General features: G+C 46.3%; 2 protein-coding genes across 2 annotated transcripts; one reads left to right on the top strand and one right to left on the bottom strand.

Annotated features, from left to right (window-relative positions):
• Window positions 1-811: 811 nt before the first annotated feature.
• On the bottom strand, window positions 812-3,445 carry LOC120701254 (probable purine permease 4). Its single transcript, XM_039985378.1, has 2 exons — window positions 2,600-3,445; window positions 812-1,425 (listed from the first exon to the last, which is right to left on the bottom strand). Exons 1-2 carry the CDS (start codon window positions 3,418-3,420, stop codon window positions 1,140-1,142), a joined length of 1,107 nt encoding a protein of 368 aa, XP_039841312.1. The 5' UTR covers window positions 3,421-3,445; the 3' UTR covers window positions 812-1,139.
• Window positions 3,446-14,482: 11,037 nt separating this feature from the next.
• Window positions 14,483-15,577, top strand: LOC120700645 (probable purine permease 4). The gene has a single exon (XM_039984894.1). It carries the CDS (start codon window positions 14,483-14,485, stop codon window positions 15,575-15,577), a length of 1,095 nt encoding a protein of 364 aa, XP_039840828.1.
• Window positions 15,578-16,073: the final 496 nt, after the last annotated feature.

The raw sequence follows: 16,073 nt of genomic DNA, 5'->3' as shown, positions 1-16,073 counted from the left end.
TTAAATATAAAACCGAAGAAAAATTAGAGATTGGGAGGAATAGCAATGATTAGCAACTGATGAGCTTCTGATTGTGTGGTTAGTGAGGATGCACTTGTGTTGAGCTACAAGTAAATTACTTTTCCACATTTCTCTGCAGCAAGCTTTTCGATTAAATTGGTTGGTGCATATGAGCATATCCATAACACAATATCAACTAAAGCCAAAAGGTATGAGTTCGAAACTTCGTATGATCTAATAATCCTATTGGCAAAATAAAATAAAAAGATTTGTTGCCTGGAGGATGGGTTTGTGTTGAAGCATAAGGAGGGACGACAACAATAGACCACTGTAGCTAGCGCCGTAGCCGTGTGAGCAACCATCAACGATCCAGTTGTTAGCTGCATGCTACCTGATGGCAGTTAGAGATGGGAGTTTCGGCGGGGGGCGGTGCTAGCAGGGTGAACAGAAGGAACGAAACAGATTATCCAAATGTGATGAAAAAGAGAAATGACAAGTGACATGCTGTCTGGATCCAACAACTAGCAATGCTCGACTGAACAAATCGCCATTTTCAGACGACTGAAAGATATATCAACACCCGTAAAACCATTTTGATCTATCATGTGCAGCTAGCCTATGGTAAGATGTCTCAAGATGATCGATGACAGAGGCCCAAATGGAAACCGCGGTGAGGCAAAAATACCTACAAAGACCAGCTGCCGAGTGTAAGGCTACCTAGCTAGGAGATCAGCTGATGACCCAATAATTCAAGAGCAAAAAAAAAAGGTGTGAAAATATAGTATCTTCAATAACAGCTATTGATGGTAACGAGTCTGGATGAAGTACAGCAGGTTTACAAGATTACATGTTGTATTCCACCCATCCATGCTACACTAAATCCTGATCAACCAGTGAAACCTCACTAGCTAGCTAGCAGCCACCAACGCTGGTCATCAGTTACAAGTCGGATTACTTGCACACCCTTCTAGTTGCCCCTAGCAAGCTGTAGCATTTGCCTAATCCATCGATGTAACATGACTCAACTACTGCGCCTAATGCCACGTTGTTTCCGGGAGCACTACACCCTTTTCCGTTGCAATTCTTGCTTCTTCCCGGATCACATGGAATCCGTGCCCTCGGGTGGCCCTTAGTTTGTTTCAGACGGTTTCTAGTTCGCCTCCGGCGTCACCGCCAGCTGTGAGGCTCTTTCTGACGCCGTCGAGGTCGGCGGCGGACAGGGCAGCGGCGGCGGCGTCCTTCTTCTTCTTGGTGTACTCGCCGTAGAGGTAGGAGGCGAGACCCCAGGCGCAGAGCGCGGTGGCGACGCCCTTCTCGGCGCCGAACGGGTCGCCAAAGACGACGACGCCGCCCAGCACGTTGGCGGCGAGCACGGCTGCCATGCACACGCCGCTGTGGAGCGACGAGGTCAGGTAGATCACGCCCAGGGTTTACGTTTCCGTCGGGAAGCGCTTTCCCGCCTGAGTCCGGGAACGGGAAACCGGCCGGTTCCCGGTGAAAACCGCCAGAAACCGGACGGGATGACACTTCAAATTCAAAAATCGGGAAACCGGTTTTCCCGACCGGGAACCGGTGTTTTTTGACCGGGAAACCGGTCACAGCTGCCGGGAATTAAAAAAACAGGTGCAGTGAAGCCAAATTTTACAAAGAAATGACTCCATTTGAACAATTGACATGTCGTAAGATATTTTGAAGACATATATAATGTTTTAATGTATATAATGGACATAGCATTGCATAGTTAGTACGAACAATGAAAATTTTGGCAGCATTTCAGTGCAAATTGAATACATGACATGGCACAAACATATATAAGATACATATATACATGTCACACACATATATAGACATGTCACAGCATATGTTTTACACATATAGCGCCTTACAAATACAAGTCATATAGCACCGTTGAATTTGACCGAAAAATGTCGTCGGCTGCGGTGAAAATAAAATTTTTTAACAGCATTTCCCCCTAATTTTGTAAAAAGCATTGCACAAAATATACATCGAGCAATTGTATATCATTGACACAGAGATAATGTATATAAATAGAAGTTCATACACACTAGTTCATACAAATCATCAAATACATAACCAAAGTCCATGCTCCATAGTACACATTATTCCACATGATACATACAAATAACATGATGTGTATTTGATGATTTGTATGGACTATGGATATGAAGTTTGGATGGACTATTGTTGTGATTTATGGACTACTCATGCGAACACAACATTTATATGTATATGAACTTCTATTTATATGTTTATCTCCCTGTCAATGATACATAAATGCTTGATATATACTTTGTGCAATGCTATTTACAAAATTACGGGGAAATGTTGCCAAAATTTTTAATTTTCCCCTCGGCCGACGGCATTTCCCGGTCAAAATCAACGGAAACCGGTCGGGAAACGTCGGTTCCCACTCGGGATGCAGCGGTTACCGTTCATACAAATTTTTTAAAAATTTTTAAAGTTTGGCGAAATTTTTCGGGAAATTCTAGCGGTTTCCAATCCCGGATAGTTCCGGGAACGGGAAATTTTTCCGGTTTCCGGCGGATCCCGGACGGGAAGTGAAACCCTGATCACGCCCGCCGTGCCCATGAAGCACGCCTGCCACGTCAGCACCAGCGTCAGCACCACGACCCAGTACAGGGCGGTGGAGCCCTTCCAGCGCGCCAGTTCGCCGTCCAGGCCTCCCTTCGTTGCCATACCGATCGCCGCCACCAGCGAGGCCACGGCCTGCATCACCGCCTGCACCTCCACCGCGAGGATGAAGCCGCCGGACACCGCCTCGCGGTACAGGAGCTCCATGACAGGCAGGTACGTGGCGAACAGCCCCGCGGCGCCCAGCGTGACGACGTAGCCGATCAGGTAGTGCGACCGGCCGCCGCCCTCGGGGCTCTCGCCGGATTCGCGGAGCGCGAGGAGCACCGAGCTGATGGTCAGGAGGATGACGGCGTTGAGGTTGACGAAGGTGAGCGGGTGCCGGACGATGATGGCGGCCAGCACGAGCGTGAACGCGAGCTGCGTGGACAGCAGCAGCGACGACGTCGACACGGGCAGGAACGACGTGCTGTACGAGAAGAGCAGGTTGTTGGCGCCCATGAGCGCGCCGATGACGATGCATACGGCGAAGAACCGCCGCGAGAACCACATGAACGGGCGCGGCGCGGCGGCTGGGCGGCCGGTGACCAGAACGGCCAGGACCAGGAGCGGGAAGCCCGCCGACTGCACCAGCGTGACCACCCACCGGTTCCGGCCACCGTGCGCGAAGTAGAACCTCGACAGCAGGCTCGACGCCACCGACCCCAGCAGCAGCGCCGCGTAGTTCGCCATCAGAAGCAGCATCCGACGGCGCGACGCCGTGGGCGTCGGACCGGCAGCGACTCCAGCACCGGCGGCGGCTGCCATTGCCGCAGACTCGTCGAGGAGGAGGAACGGGTGGCGGCGGCGGGGGGCGACGTCGCGGGTCGCGGCTATGCGGCATAAGCCTGGGGATTGATATATATCGAGGTCGAGTTGGGGATCGAATATGATGGAGACTGTAATTTTGCAGATGAACGCCCGCCCCTTCATCTGGTAATCACAAGTTTTTGCAAATCAATCCCCTAATCTGCTGGCTTCGTCCGTCCGCCCTAGCAGCGACGGGTCTCCCAGCGCCGCCTCTCCTTGTCGATCTCCCAGCGACTGGCTGCCAGACGCAAGTCAGTGTCTCCCCGAGTCGCCGTGCTGCGCAGCCGCCCCTTGGCCGCGCCGCAGCCCTTTCGCCGCGCCACCATGACAGAACGGCGCACGCCCATGCAGTTGCCTCTGGGACTGACCGGGGACACCGGTGGCGGTAGCAAGCACGGGCAGCAGGCGACGCACCAGCAGCCGCCGGACTTTGGCCAAGCCGAGTGCCTGACCGTGGGCGCCAAGTCTGCGCAGGACGAGCCTGCTGTACTGTTCATTTTTACATCAGAACTATATCTGTTGCTTTGAACAATTTACAGACCAGAACACCCTTTCTGTGCGTGTCCATGGATGCTGACACCCTTTCTTCAGAAGTGGAAATTACCACAGAAAGAAGTACTGCACTGCTTCAGTCATACAAACATTTATTGTGTTTCAGTGCTTCAATTACTCATCACTGTAATTTGAGTTAACAATTTCTTGCTTCTCAGCCTGTTAGTCCGAATTGCTGTTCTAACATGAAATCCCTGTTCTTTGTGTAGATTAGTGGGCATCTTACCTAATAGGATAATACAGCCACTTGCAGATTTCTTTGCAGATTTATAGGATTAAGGAGTAAAAAAGTGGGCAAAGGTCAGAGTTCAAGTAGACCGGCATCAAATTTCTTTGCAGATTTATAGGCACCATGCTCCCAAAGTAGAAGCTGTGCGATGTACTCTTTTTGCAGTACTGTACGTGATTGCGAGTGGGCAACTTTGATCGCCATTGTAGTTTTGGTATTTTCCAATGCAGGTCATGTCAATTGTTGTTTCTAAGTGTATTGACTGATAGAATATTAGAGGTAGAAGTAGTAAGCTGTGATTTATCTCCAGGAAACAGGACCTCACTATGGTATGCCTTGCACATGTATATGCTTCAGTGCTTCAGTTATACAAAAAATTCAGTGTTTCAGTGCTTCAGTCATACAAAAATTTCAGATGCTTCAGTGCTTCAGTCATACAAAAATTTTCAGTGTTTCAGTGCTTCAATTGCTCATCCAAATTTCGGATGCTTGTTGCATAACAATGATATCATTCTTCAGGAAATAATCGGTCATACACAAGCTCTACCATTGTACAATATCTCAGTAATACACAACATCAAAAATTGTACAGACAATTCCTATACAACTATTTTGTTCTCCATTGTCAAATAGACTCTCTCCAGGCAGAGCTGAGCGCAGCGCCAATGGCAGAGGGGTGCCGACGGTGCCCTAACGAGGCCGGCAGAGCTCCAAGGGTGAGGGGCGGCGGACCTCCACGGGCGGCCGATTGTCACGGGCGAGGGGCGTCGGAGCTCCAGGGGCGGCGGATCTCATGTCACGCGAGGGGCGGCGGAGCTTCAGGACCGAGGGCTGGCGGAGCTGGAGTTGGACTCCAGGCGGCGGAGCGCCAGAGGCAAACGGGCGGTGGAGCTCCATTGCCGCGTCTGGCAGCCAGTCGCCGGGAGATCGACAGGGAGAGGCGTCGCTGCTACGGCGGACGGACGAAGCCAGCAGATTAGGGGGCTGATTTGCAAAAACTTGTGATTACCAGATGGAGGGGCGGGCGTTCATCTGCAAAATTACACAATCTCCATCATTAACCACCCGATTAGCATCTAGTGGATCAGATTAAAGGTTTCCATGGTTGCACAGGACCCCGGTTTGCACTGGATACTCTGCCTATATAGATGGATCTGCTCTTTCCTTGTGGCTCGTGGGCAATTTTGGATTTTCAGTTGCTTGTTGCGTATAAAAAAGAAAAGGAAATACAAAAGAGGCCTATGACGGATTCTATTTGATCGTTGGTTCGAATCAAACGCTGCAAAATTCAAAAGATGCCTGTAATTAAATACAAAAAAACAACTGCAAAATTAATTGTTATAGGTAGCATATGACAAACAAAAGCAGTTCATGCATTGAATCGACGCGCGCTGTCTATCTGCAAGATGAGATGGTTTCAAAAACGGATGGAGCAGCACTGCATTCATTTACTACCACAGCTCAAGATAGGTATCGAATCGATCAATGTTTAGTAGGCTATGCCATAATTCCGGCCGAATTGAATTGTTTACGGCAGTGGTAGAAGCGACGCACATACACACACCATGTGTGTGGAAGTGTTTGAATTCGTGGTCGGCCATTGAATTCGTTTGGATGATTTGGTTCAACTTGGGGCGGTGGAGTTTGTGCTTGGGTTGGAACCGGAAAGAGTTCGATGCAATGGGATGGAAATCATGCCTCTTTCTCGAATTGTTTGCTGGCCCGGATTGTCTTCTATCTATTCTGGAGAGGGATTACCCGGAAGGAGCGTTGGCGGCTCGCATAGCGTTTCACATGCTGTGTTTTGTGCGCCGTGTACAAGGTAAGCATGTGCCGAAACCCGAGATCAGAAAGCTATGCCGTCCTTGGCTTGGAGAGCTGAGCTTGCTTACACAAAGGTAGAAATTTGTGTTACAGCTCTTTGCTGCTTGCTGTTCTTTTTACCTGCATTGCCAGCAGTTGGCACAATGGGTAGCTGTACAAACTATCAAACTATAAGGAGATGTGATTCCAAAAAAAAAAAACAAATCATGATTTATTTCGCGCTAGTCCATTAATGCGAACATTCTTTGGCAAATCAGGAAAATCTAGCTAATTTAGGAGATTGTCATTCTCAACATTATTTATTTCCCGAATTGAAATGAAGTAGTAGTAGTAGTAGAAACCACCAGTTCTATATTGGCGCTATATTAACGGGCTGTGTGCTAGTAGGAAAGGACCATCCTGCCATCAACCTTCCTCACATGCTGCCCTCTACCTTCCTCACATGCTTGTTCTCGACATTATTTGTTCACCCTCTCCTAGAGCACGCAATTTTGCGCAACACACCACAGCTTTAGTGGATGCGTTACAAGAGCCTCCCCTCAAAACAAGTGGAAAAAAACATGCGTTACTAGCCGCACCTGAAAAAAGCTCCAAATTAACTTCAGTAGCAAGAATCCGGCCAAGATAGCCGTGACCCCTTCCGGCTGCATCCGTAGTAGGAGCACACTGGAAGTCTGGAACCGATGACGCAGTGAGCACAAGCCTGCAAAAAAGAAAAAAGAGTAATGTACATCTAAAACTAAAGGAAGGTCACTAGGTGAGGTTTGATCCGAATGGCAAAGGCGTCGTTTGGTCCGTCGGTCGGAGGGGGCCCTGGCGCTGACGGCATGCGCGCGCGGCGTCGCGAGCGGCCGTGGTCATCCGGACGCGCGGCGACGTCGTCCCGGGGCGGCCGGCCCGGTGCGTGCACGCGCGCCGTGCGGAGGCGGGGAAGGCCACGGCGCGCGCGCGGGCGGACGGGCCACGCGCAGCCGGGCGCGCCTCCACGTCGCCGCCGTGGCGCTGTGCGCGCGTCATCAGCCGGGCAAAAGCCACGGGCGCGGCCTGACAGCGCGCTCTGCATGCGTCGAGATCGCCAGTTATTAGCTCTATCTATCTAGTCCCCTTTCGTCTCCGTTCGGATTTGGTTGGTTGGAAATCGAGATGTAGGAAGATGCATGGAAAGACCGGATCGGCGATGCTATTTTTACTAACACAAGCTTCATGCCTGGTTGCATCGGCATTTGTTTCGTCAGGAGATCGATCCGGATCGGCACGCATTTGCTGTGCGGGATCGAGCGATCAGTCGGCACGAGAGGGCGGGAGAGACTTGCGTGCCGAGGAGTTTGAGGGTGCCTCCGGCGTTGGCATGGACGGAAAGCTAGCTAGAGAGGGCGCGCGCGCGCACGGGCACGGCACGCACCATACTTTACCAGGACCAGGACCAGGACCAGGACGCAGTGTGTCGTTGCGTGGTCTTGTGCGACGAAGGGCGATCGGGCTAGTACGCGACCGGAGCTAGCTAGGCGTGGACACTTGTCGTGGCATCATCTGGCAAATAAAGCGGGTTCATTCGGTGATCAGCTTGCCGACCCATTTTTAGCTATGGAACGATGAAGGATGTTAGGATAAGCCTTCTATAGATGCCCAACACGTCAGGCGTCACTACCTACTATGGTTCAACAAGTAGCTCTACGGGAGAGCCTCCGTAGGTCCTGCTGGACGGATCTGCAGACCAACATGAACAGTTTTGAGCTTCCGTCAGTCGTGTACACTCGTACCTGGTGAGGTACTGCATGGAATGGTAACCTGCAACATGACAAACTAGCACAGTCATTCTGCACACACTGTTCGAGAAGAAAACAAATTCTGCACGCTGAAGAGAGAGAGGCTAAAGCTAGTGCAGGGTGCGGATAGCACCAACGTGGATGATGTATACTCTTTTTACAGTAGTTGTTGTCCCAGACTCCCAGTTCTGGAACTTTGGATTGCAGAAAAGAAAACTGCTGTACAGGGACGTGTGACTGACTGACTGACTCACTGTACATAGCGCAAAGGATGTTGTCCATATGATTGGCGTCATCACCGCTCATATGACATGAAAGTTGCTGTGTAGTGCAGCAAGGTTGGTCATCATCCATCAAGTCGTTATAAGACATGGCCACCACCTGCAAATGGAAATCACACGACGCATCCGTGCAATCCGCCTTCGATCACTCTAGCTACTTCCTATCGAGCCACCCTTTCATATTGGCTACTATCAGGCAAGAGCATCTCCAAGAGACTCTTTATATCTTCTCTAATTTATAGAAATAAAAATTTTAATGAAAAATAGCCTTCAACAGGCTCTTCAAATGAATATCCAAAGATAGATATCCTCTATTCCGGATTTCATGTTATCCAAAAATGGAGAGTACAGATGGCTCTCTAGACTACAAATAAGATATAGAAGAGCTGTTGGAAAAGACAAAGATATGAAAAATGATTTTCACTCAAATGACTCTCCAAATGATAATTTAGAATGTAGATTTTGGAAAAGCTCTTGGAGATGCTCTAAGCGCACGCATCCATGAATATTATCCATATATATTGATATTTATCTTATTTTTTAGCAAAGATATTTATCATATTTAAGAGCATCTCCAAGAGTTTGCCAAACTAAGTTGCCATCCTTATTTTTTTTGGAAAAACACATAAAATATGTCTCCAACAGTTTGCCATATCACTTGGTAAATTTTAGCAAGTTGGGAAAAAGAGCCCCTCAGCGCGCAAATATACGCGTGCGTATCCGACTCCACATCAGCCTCCCGCCGTGGAGTCCTCCCACTGGTACAAAGCGCCGCCTGTTTTTTTCCAACCTGGCACATGGGGGCGAGCTACGGAGCAAGAAGAGTAGAAGAGGGAGCATGGAGTGGCCGACACACGCGGGCGGCGCCAGCCGCACACGCCATCGGCGGCCGGCGCTCTCCCACCCGCGGCACCCCGCCGCGCAGGGGCTCTCCTCCGACCGGTGGTGGCTGGCGGCCGGCCCTTGGCTTGCGCATTGGGGTGGTGTGTCGCAGCACAAGGAAGCAGCAGCCGGGAGATGGGGGACGGCGCCCGCGCACCGGTGGGGATCAGGCCGATTTGGCCGGAGGAAGCAGGGAAGCTCTTGCCCGCGAGCGGCAGCGGCCGGTTGGGGCGCGGCCATGGCGACGGCGAACTGGCAGCGGCGCTGTAGGGCGCAGCAGCCGGCGATGGCGGACTGCGGCGGCTCGTCGGCTAGGAAGAGGAAGGGCAAAAATCGAAGACTGAAACTTTTTGCTGGGTCTTGATGCAAAATGCCTAGAGACAAAGGATTTACATATATGGGCTTGGTTAATTTGCTAAAAGTTTTGTATTCACTTTGCAAAAGTGTTTTTCTTTTATCTTTTCCTTCGATTGCATTTAAATAGCTAAAACTTTAATTTTGGGGAGTGAATTATGCCAAACTGTTGGAGATGGTCTTTTTTTTACTTGGCATATATTTTAGGGAGTTGGCAAATCACAAAATTTGCCAAGTAGAAAATGTCAAACTCTTGGAGATGCTCTAAGGACTATCGCTGGAGATACTTTTATAAGGGGGGGCCTCTCAGCTCTAGTCAAAGAAGGAAACCACAAAACAAAGAGTAAATTATTAGGATTTTGAGATGGCAAGTCTAGTGAAGCGGTGGGCCTAAGAGCAACTCTAGTAGGCCTGCTAAATTTGGGTGAGCAAATGTTCATTTAGAAGCATACTTCTAAATTTTACTCATTCAAATATGAGTCTCCACTCCAGCAGGCTGAGTAAATTGGGCTTCCAACAGTTGGCACCCTAAATAGAGAGCCACCAAATTGGGGGGTGGAGGGAGAAATTTAGAAGGCCTACCAAAATGGCAGTCCATTTGCTCCCACTGCTGGAGATTGATTTCCACCGACTAAATTTTTATATGGCATCACATTTGCTCTCCCTGCTGGAGTTGCTCTAAGAGCATCTCCAAGAGCATTTTCAAGAGTTTTTGTATCTATGAATAGCTAAAATTTTGATATAGCTATTATGTAAAACGAAATAACTAGCAAAAAAAAGGATGAAATCCAACAGCTTCTCCAAAATCAAAAAGGGGATGGCAAGCGCTCAGCGCTAGGTAAAGATGCCCAGCGACACTCCCTGGATAGAAAATGAGGATAGAAGACGAGGTAGATAGAGTTTCTGTTGGATGTGAGTTTTTTGTCTTTCTTCTCTATTTTTAGTTAACTCACTCAAAATACAAGAGCTCTTGGAGATGCTCTAAGAGCCCAAGAAATACCCCTTTCTCGACATCATTATCCTGGGCCGCTCCACAAAAATCATATTCATGGCCCAGTATGAGAAAGGACCGGCCAGAAAAAAATATATAAAATGTGCGTTCCTCAAAAAAAAATGTTAATAAAAAAATACGGTCGAACAAGTAGTTACTGAAACCCCAAAATCCGGGGGCGTCTATCTATCGCATTAAGCGAGTTCGGACGATTGCGTCGCAGAAGAAAGGAGCGGACGCGCACGCGAACGGACACGGAAGCTGAGGCCCATTAAGCTAATTGCGAACGGACACGGTAGCTGAAGCCCATTAATAATTGGAGGCGCAAATGTTAATTGGAGGTTTGCCATTTGCTGCCAATTTTTCAACCAAAATATCTGTAAACACTTTAAAAAGTTTCATATGTTTACACTTTACAAAGTTCTAAAAACTAATCAACAAATAATTCAAATTATTTATAATGTTTCAAACATTCCAGATATATTTGGAAACAATTCAAAGTGTTCCGAAGAAAAGTTTCCAAAAAATGTTTTTCACTTTCTAAGTTCATAAGGTTTGAAACATTTCAGTTTTGTTTGAAAGCATTTCAAACTGTTCCGAAGAAATTTATACCAAAAAAGCTCTAAAAAATGTTCATAAAACTATTAAGATTGTTTGAGAACAAATCAAAGTGTTCCGAAGAAATGGTAACCAAAATGTTCCCAAAACATGTTTTGCGCTTTTTAACATTTTAGAATGTTCATAAAGTTTGAAACATTTCAGTTTTGTTTGAAAATATTTTAGAGTGTTCCCAAGAAATCCGCACCCAAAAAGTTCCAAAAATTCTTCTAGAACATTCAAATCCTCGAAAATAATATTGAATGTTCATAATCTTGAATATTTCAAATTTGTTTTGAAAACATTTTCAAAAATTTGTTCCGGAACATTATGACATTTTTCAAAAATGTTCTGAAACATTCTAACTTGTTTAGTAGATTGTCCTATTTTCATAATGTTTCGAAACTTTCAATTTATTTCGAAACATTCAAATTTGTTTTGGGAACATTTCAAAAATGGTCTGGAAAATTTTCATGATTGTTCAGAAATATTCAGATTTGTTTTCGGGACATTACAAAATTGTTCTGAAATATTATGATGTTTTCAAAAGTGTTTCGAAACATTCTGACTTGTTCAGTAGATTAACTTTCAGTTTATCACAAAACATTCAGATTTGTTTCCAAAACATTTCAAAAGTGTTTCGAAACATGAAGATGTATTCAAAGTGTTTCGAAACATTCTGACTTGTTTAGTAGATTGTCCTTTTTCAGAATGTTCTAAAACTTTCAGTTTATATGGAACATTCAGATTTGTTTTGAGAACATTTCAAAATATTCTGGAAAATTTTCAAGATTTTTCCAAAACATTTAGATTTGTTTTCGGGACATTTCAAAAGTCTTCCGGAACACTAAGATGTTTTCAAAATTGTTTCGAAACATTATTACTTGTTTAGTAGATTGTCCTATTTTCAAAATATTCTGAAACTTTTAGTTTATTTCGAAACATTCAAATTTATTTTGGAAACATTTCAAAAGTGTTTCAGAACATTAAGACATTTTCAGAAGTGTTACGAAACACTCTGGCTTATTTATTAGATTGTCCTGTTTTCAGAATGTTTCGAAACTTTTTGTTCATACCGAAATATTTAGTTTTGTTTTGGAAAATTTTCAAAAAGTTTTCCCGAACATTCAGATGTTTTCAAAAAAGGTGTTCTCGGAACATTCTGACTTGTTTAGTAGATTGTTTTCTTTTCAGAGTGTTCTGAAACTTTCATTATTGTTCTGAAATATTCAGATTTGTTTAGAAACATTTCAGATTATTCCAAAAATGTTTCAAATCCTCCAAAACATTGAAATGAGTGTCGTCACTTGAATTATTCCAGAACAATTTGGAATGTGAACATGTCAAATTTTTTCATAGATAGATTTGTTTCAAAACAATCAGATATGTTTTGCAAACATTTAAGTGTTCGGAAAACATTTCGACTTGTTTGGCAACATGTCCAGACTATTCTGTTTTCCAAAGTGTTCCGAAACTTTTAGTTTGTTTAGAAACATTCTAGAGTGTTCTGGAATATTTAAAATTTGTTTTGAAAAAAAAATTCAAATATTTGTTTTCGTAACATTTCAAAATTGTTCCAGAACAGTAAGATGTTTTTCAAAAGTGTTCCGAAACATTCTGATTTGTTTAGTAGATTGTCCTATTTTCAAAATGTTTCGAAACTTTCAATTTATACAGAAACATTCAGATTTGTTTTGGAAATATTTAAAAAAGTATTCCCGAACATTCAGATATTTTTTTAAAAAAAGGTGTTCCTGAAACATTATAACTTGTTTAGTGGATTGTTTTGTTATCAGAATGTTCCGAAACATTCAAATTTGTTTGGAAACATTCCAGATTATTTCGAAAATATTTCAAATCCTCCAAAACATTCAAATGAGTGTCGTCGTTCAAATTATTCCGGAACAATTTGGAATGTGATCATGTCAAATTTCATCATATATAGATTGTTTTCAAAACAAATTTGAAGGGAAATGAAATCTCATAAACATAAAAGAAATTTGTTTCAAAACAATTTTGGATTAACCCTTGAAGGCTTGCAGAAAATAAAAAGAATGAGAATTTGATAAACATAAAAGAAATTTGAAGGGAAATGAAATCTGAATGAAAGGTATACCTTTGCAATTCATTTTAGATGGATCGATAGATGATTCATAATCATGTCCCATTTGATTACTGCATGTTGGGTGTGCTTGGACAATATGTATCATCAATATGGGCTGCTTGAATAATGGAGCAAGAATTTTGACAAGGCTGCTCAAATGGACTAGCAAAAACTCTTCCTTCATTAGGAGAATCAGTGAGATTATCAAGTAGCTGTTGTATCAAATATGTGATCAATATCATCAGTGTTGTTATCATTTTAAATGGAAGCATTCTCATTGACCACAACATTTTCACTCTGACAAAGGAATAGAAGAAGGACCTGATTCCTTACAAACTCGAGCATTTCTCTCAGATTCAGAGCAAACCTTCAGAGACTCATTGTGGGAAACAATCTCAACAGAAAAGCAGGGACAAGCAATTCGTAAAAACAGGACCAAAGTGATTAGCAAAGTTTTAATAAACTCTTTGACCTTTGTCAATAATACCAGCAGAAACATCATTCTTCAGGAAATTTCAATGCTTCTCTATCAATCCTTGAATACTGGGAATGATCTAGAAAAAGTTTGGAGAAATTGAACTCAACTAAACAATAAAACTCGTGGAGGGTGGGGGACTATATAAATCAGACAAAATATCTTCCATACTACAGATCTAAATTAGACTGAACAAAAAGACATTAGCACAGAATATCTAAAACAAGGTACAAAAAGAATTAACCAAAGTAGAGCACTAGATTTGATACATTGAAAATCAATGAAAAGGAATGTAATGAATTCAAACATGGACAATTGAAAATTGACGAGGTAATGGATGTGGAATTCCATTAGCGGCAAAAATAAAAATGAATCCCAATTGACAAGGGCGGAAAAGGGAAAAAACAAAATCTAAACATAGATGAAGGGATCCAGATGAAGTAGACTGCGAGGATATGGGCTAGCTAATAACTAAATGACTTCGATACTACAGTCTGAATGAAATGAAATAAAATCACTAGACTGCGTGGAAATGAAGAAGAGGGAACGCAGATACAAATCAGAGCTCAACTACAAGAAGAAGGATGACGAACGAACCTGCTAAGATGCTGCAAAGAGATCAACTACCAGCATGACAGAGAGGAAGAGATCCAAAATTGCCTGACGAGAAACCCTAGCAGGGGAAACGAGGAATGGAAATAGAGGATAGAGGAAGATGACGATTGGATTAAAATGGGCCGACCACGTTAATGGGCTGAGGCGGACGTGAAACGGAGGCGCCTTCTGCAATGGAAGCGCGTGCTGTAGCGCGCGCGATAAATAGAGGCCGCGCAAAATCCTCGCAGGCGACGTAAACTAGGCCGTTAGTCTTGGTCTCCTCCGAAATCTAGATTATAACTAACGCCGCCGCCGCCGCCGCCGCCCCCATCATCGCTGACGCCTACTCGACGAGTCATCCATCTCCAATGACGAATGCCAGCGTGCCCACGGCTCCGGCGGCGCGGCGCCGTCGCATACTCCTCCTGCTGGCGAACTACGCAGCGCTGCTGGTGGGCTCAGTCGCGGCGAGCCTGCTGTCCCGGTTTTACTTCGCGCACGGCGGGCAGAACCGGTGGGTCGCCACGCTGGTGCAGTCGGCGGGGTTCCCGCTGCTCGTCGCCGCCGTGCTCGCCTCCGGCCGCCCTGCCGCCGCGCCGCGCCCGTTCTTGTGGTTCTCGCCGCGGTTCCTCGCCGGCTGCCTGGTCATCGGCGCCCTGATGGGCGCCAACAACCTGCTGTTCTCGTACAGCTCCTCGTTCCTGCCGGTGTCGACGTCGTCGCTGCTGCTGTCCACGCAGCTCGCGTTCACGCTCGTGCTGGCCGCCGTCATCGTCCGCCACCCGCTCACCTTCGTCAACCTCAATGCCGTCATCCTCCTGACGGTCAGCTCGGTGCTCCTCGCGCTCCGCGAATCTGGCGAGAGCCCCGAGGGCAGCGGCCGGTCGCAGTACATCATCGGCTACGTCGTCACGCTGGGCGCCGCGGGGCTCTTCGCCGCGTACCTCCCCGTCATGGAGCTCCTGTACCGGAAGGCGGTGTCCGGCGGGTTCGTCCTGGCCGTGGAGGTGCAGGCGGTGATGCAGGCCATGGCCTCGCTGGTGGCGGCGATCGGGCTGGCGGCCGTGGGAGGGCCCCGCGATGACGTGGCGCGCTGGAAGGGCTCCACGGCGCAGTACTGGGCCGTCGTGGCGATGCTGGTGCTGACGTGGCAGGCGTGCTTCATGGGCACGGCCGGCGTGATTTACCTGACGTCGTCGCTCCACAGCGGCGTGTGCATGGCCGCCGTGCTCACGGCGAACGTGCTGGGCGGCGTGGTCGTCTTCGGCGACTCGTTCGGCGCGGAGAAGGCCGTCGCCACCGCGCTCTGCGTCTGGGGCCTCGCCTCGTACCTTTACGGAGAGTACACGAAGAAGAAGAAAGAGGATGAAGCTTCTCCGTCCGCTGTCGACGACGAAAGCGTCCACCTCAAGAGCATCGCAGGTGGCAGTGGCGTCCCTGATCGAGAGCTCGAAACCGTTTGAAACAGACGGGAACAACTGGCACAAGGTTATATATGAACCATGCGAGAAGAAGCAAGTAGGAATGACTCGTAATCTACTACTGTAGTGCCGCAAGTACGTACCCAAGTAGTTAATAATGTTGCATTTTGTGGATCTTTTTCTTTTGTGATGTTAAAGCGATTAGGTAAAGTTAGAAGGATGTTTCTCGGTTGAAATTCTTCATAGGAAAGTAATTTTTTCGGGTAAAAGTGCATATTCCCTCCATTTCATTTTATAAGGCGTGCATGCATTTCAAGAGCCTCGCAAGATATAAAAAAACTATGCAAAATTTATATCAAATTTTATTTTCTTGCTACAAAGATTTTATAGTTCGGGAGATTAATAATTAATGAGCTTGATTCAAGAACTGCTGGTACAGCCACACTGTAAAGAGCACAACCGTCGCCCTGAGTAGCTAGAAGCCTAGAAGGCTGAAACTCCCTAAAAAAAAGAAGGCTGAAGCTCCGGTGGCCGGTTC

The sequence above is a fragment of the Panicum virgatum genome, chromosome 3K, assembly GCF_016808335.1.
Source record: "Panicum virgatum strain AP13 chromosome 3K, P.virgatum_v5, whole genome shotgun sequence".
NCBI classification, from domain to species: Eukaryota; Viridiplantae; Streptophyta; class Magnoliopsida; order Poales; family Poaceae; genus Panicum; species Panicum virgatum.
Note: the sequence above shows the minus strand (reverse complement) of the source record. Positions and strands in the feature narration are given on the sequence as shown.

Coding starts and splice junctions, on each gene's coding strand:
- LOC120701254 (XM_039985378.1), bottom strand. CDS start 3,420: ATGGCAGCCGCCGCCGGTGCTGGAGTCGCTGCCGGTCCGACGCCCACG. Junction 1,426..2,599: donor GCGTGCTTCATGGGCACGGC/GGGCGTGATCAG, acceptor AACGTAAACCCT/GGGCGTGATCTACCTGACCT.
- LOC120700645 (XM_039984894.1), top strand. CDS start 14,483: ATGACGAATGCCAGCGTGCCCACGGCTCCGGCGGCGCGGCGCCGTCGC.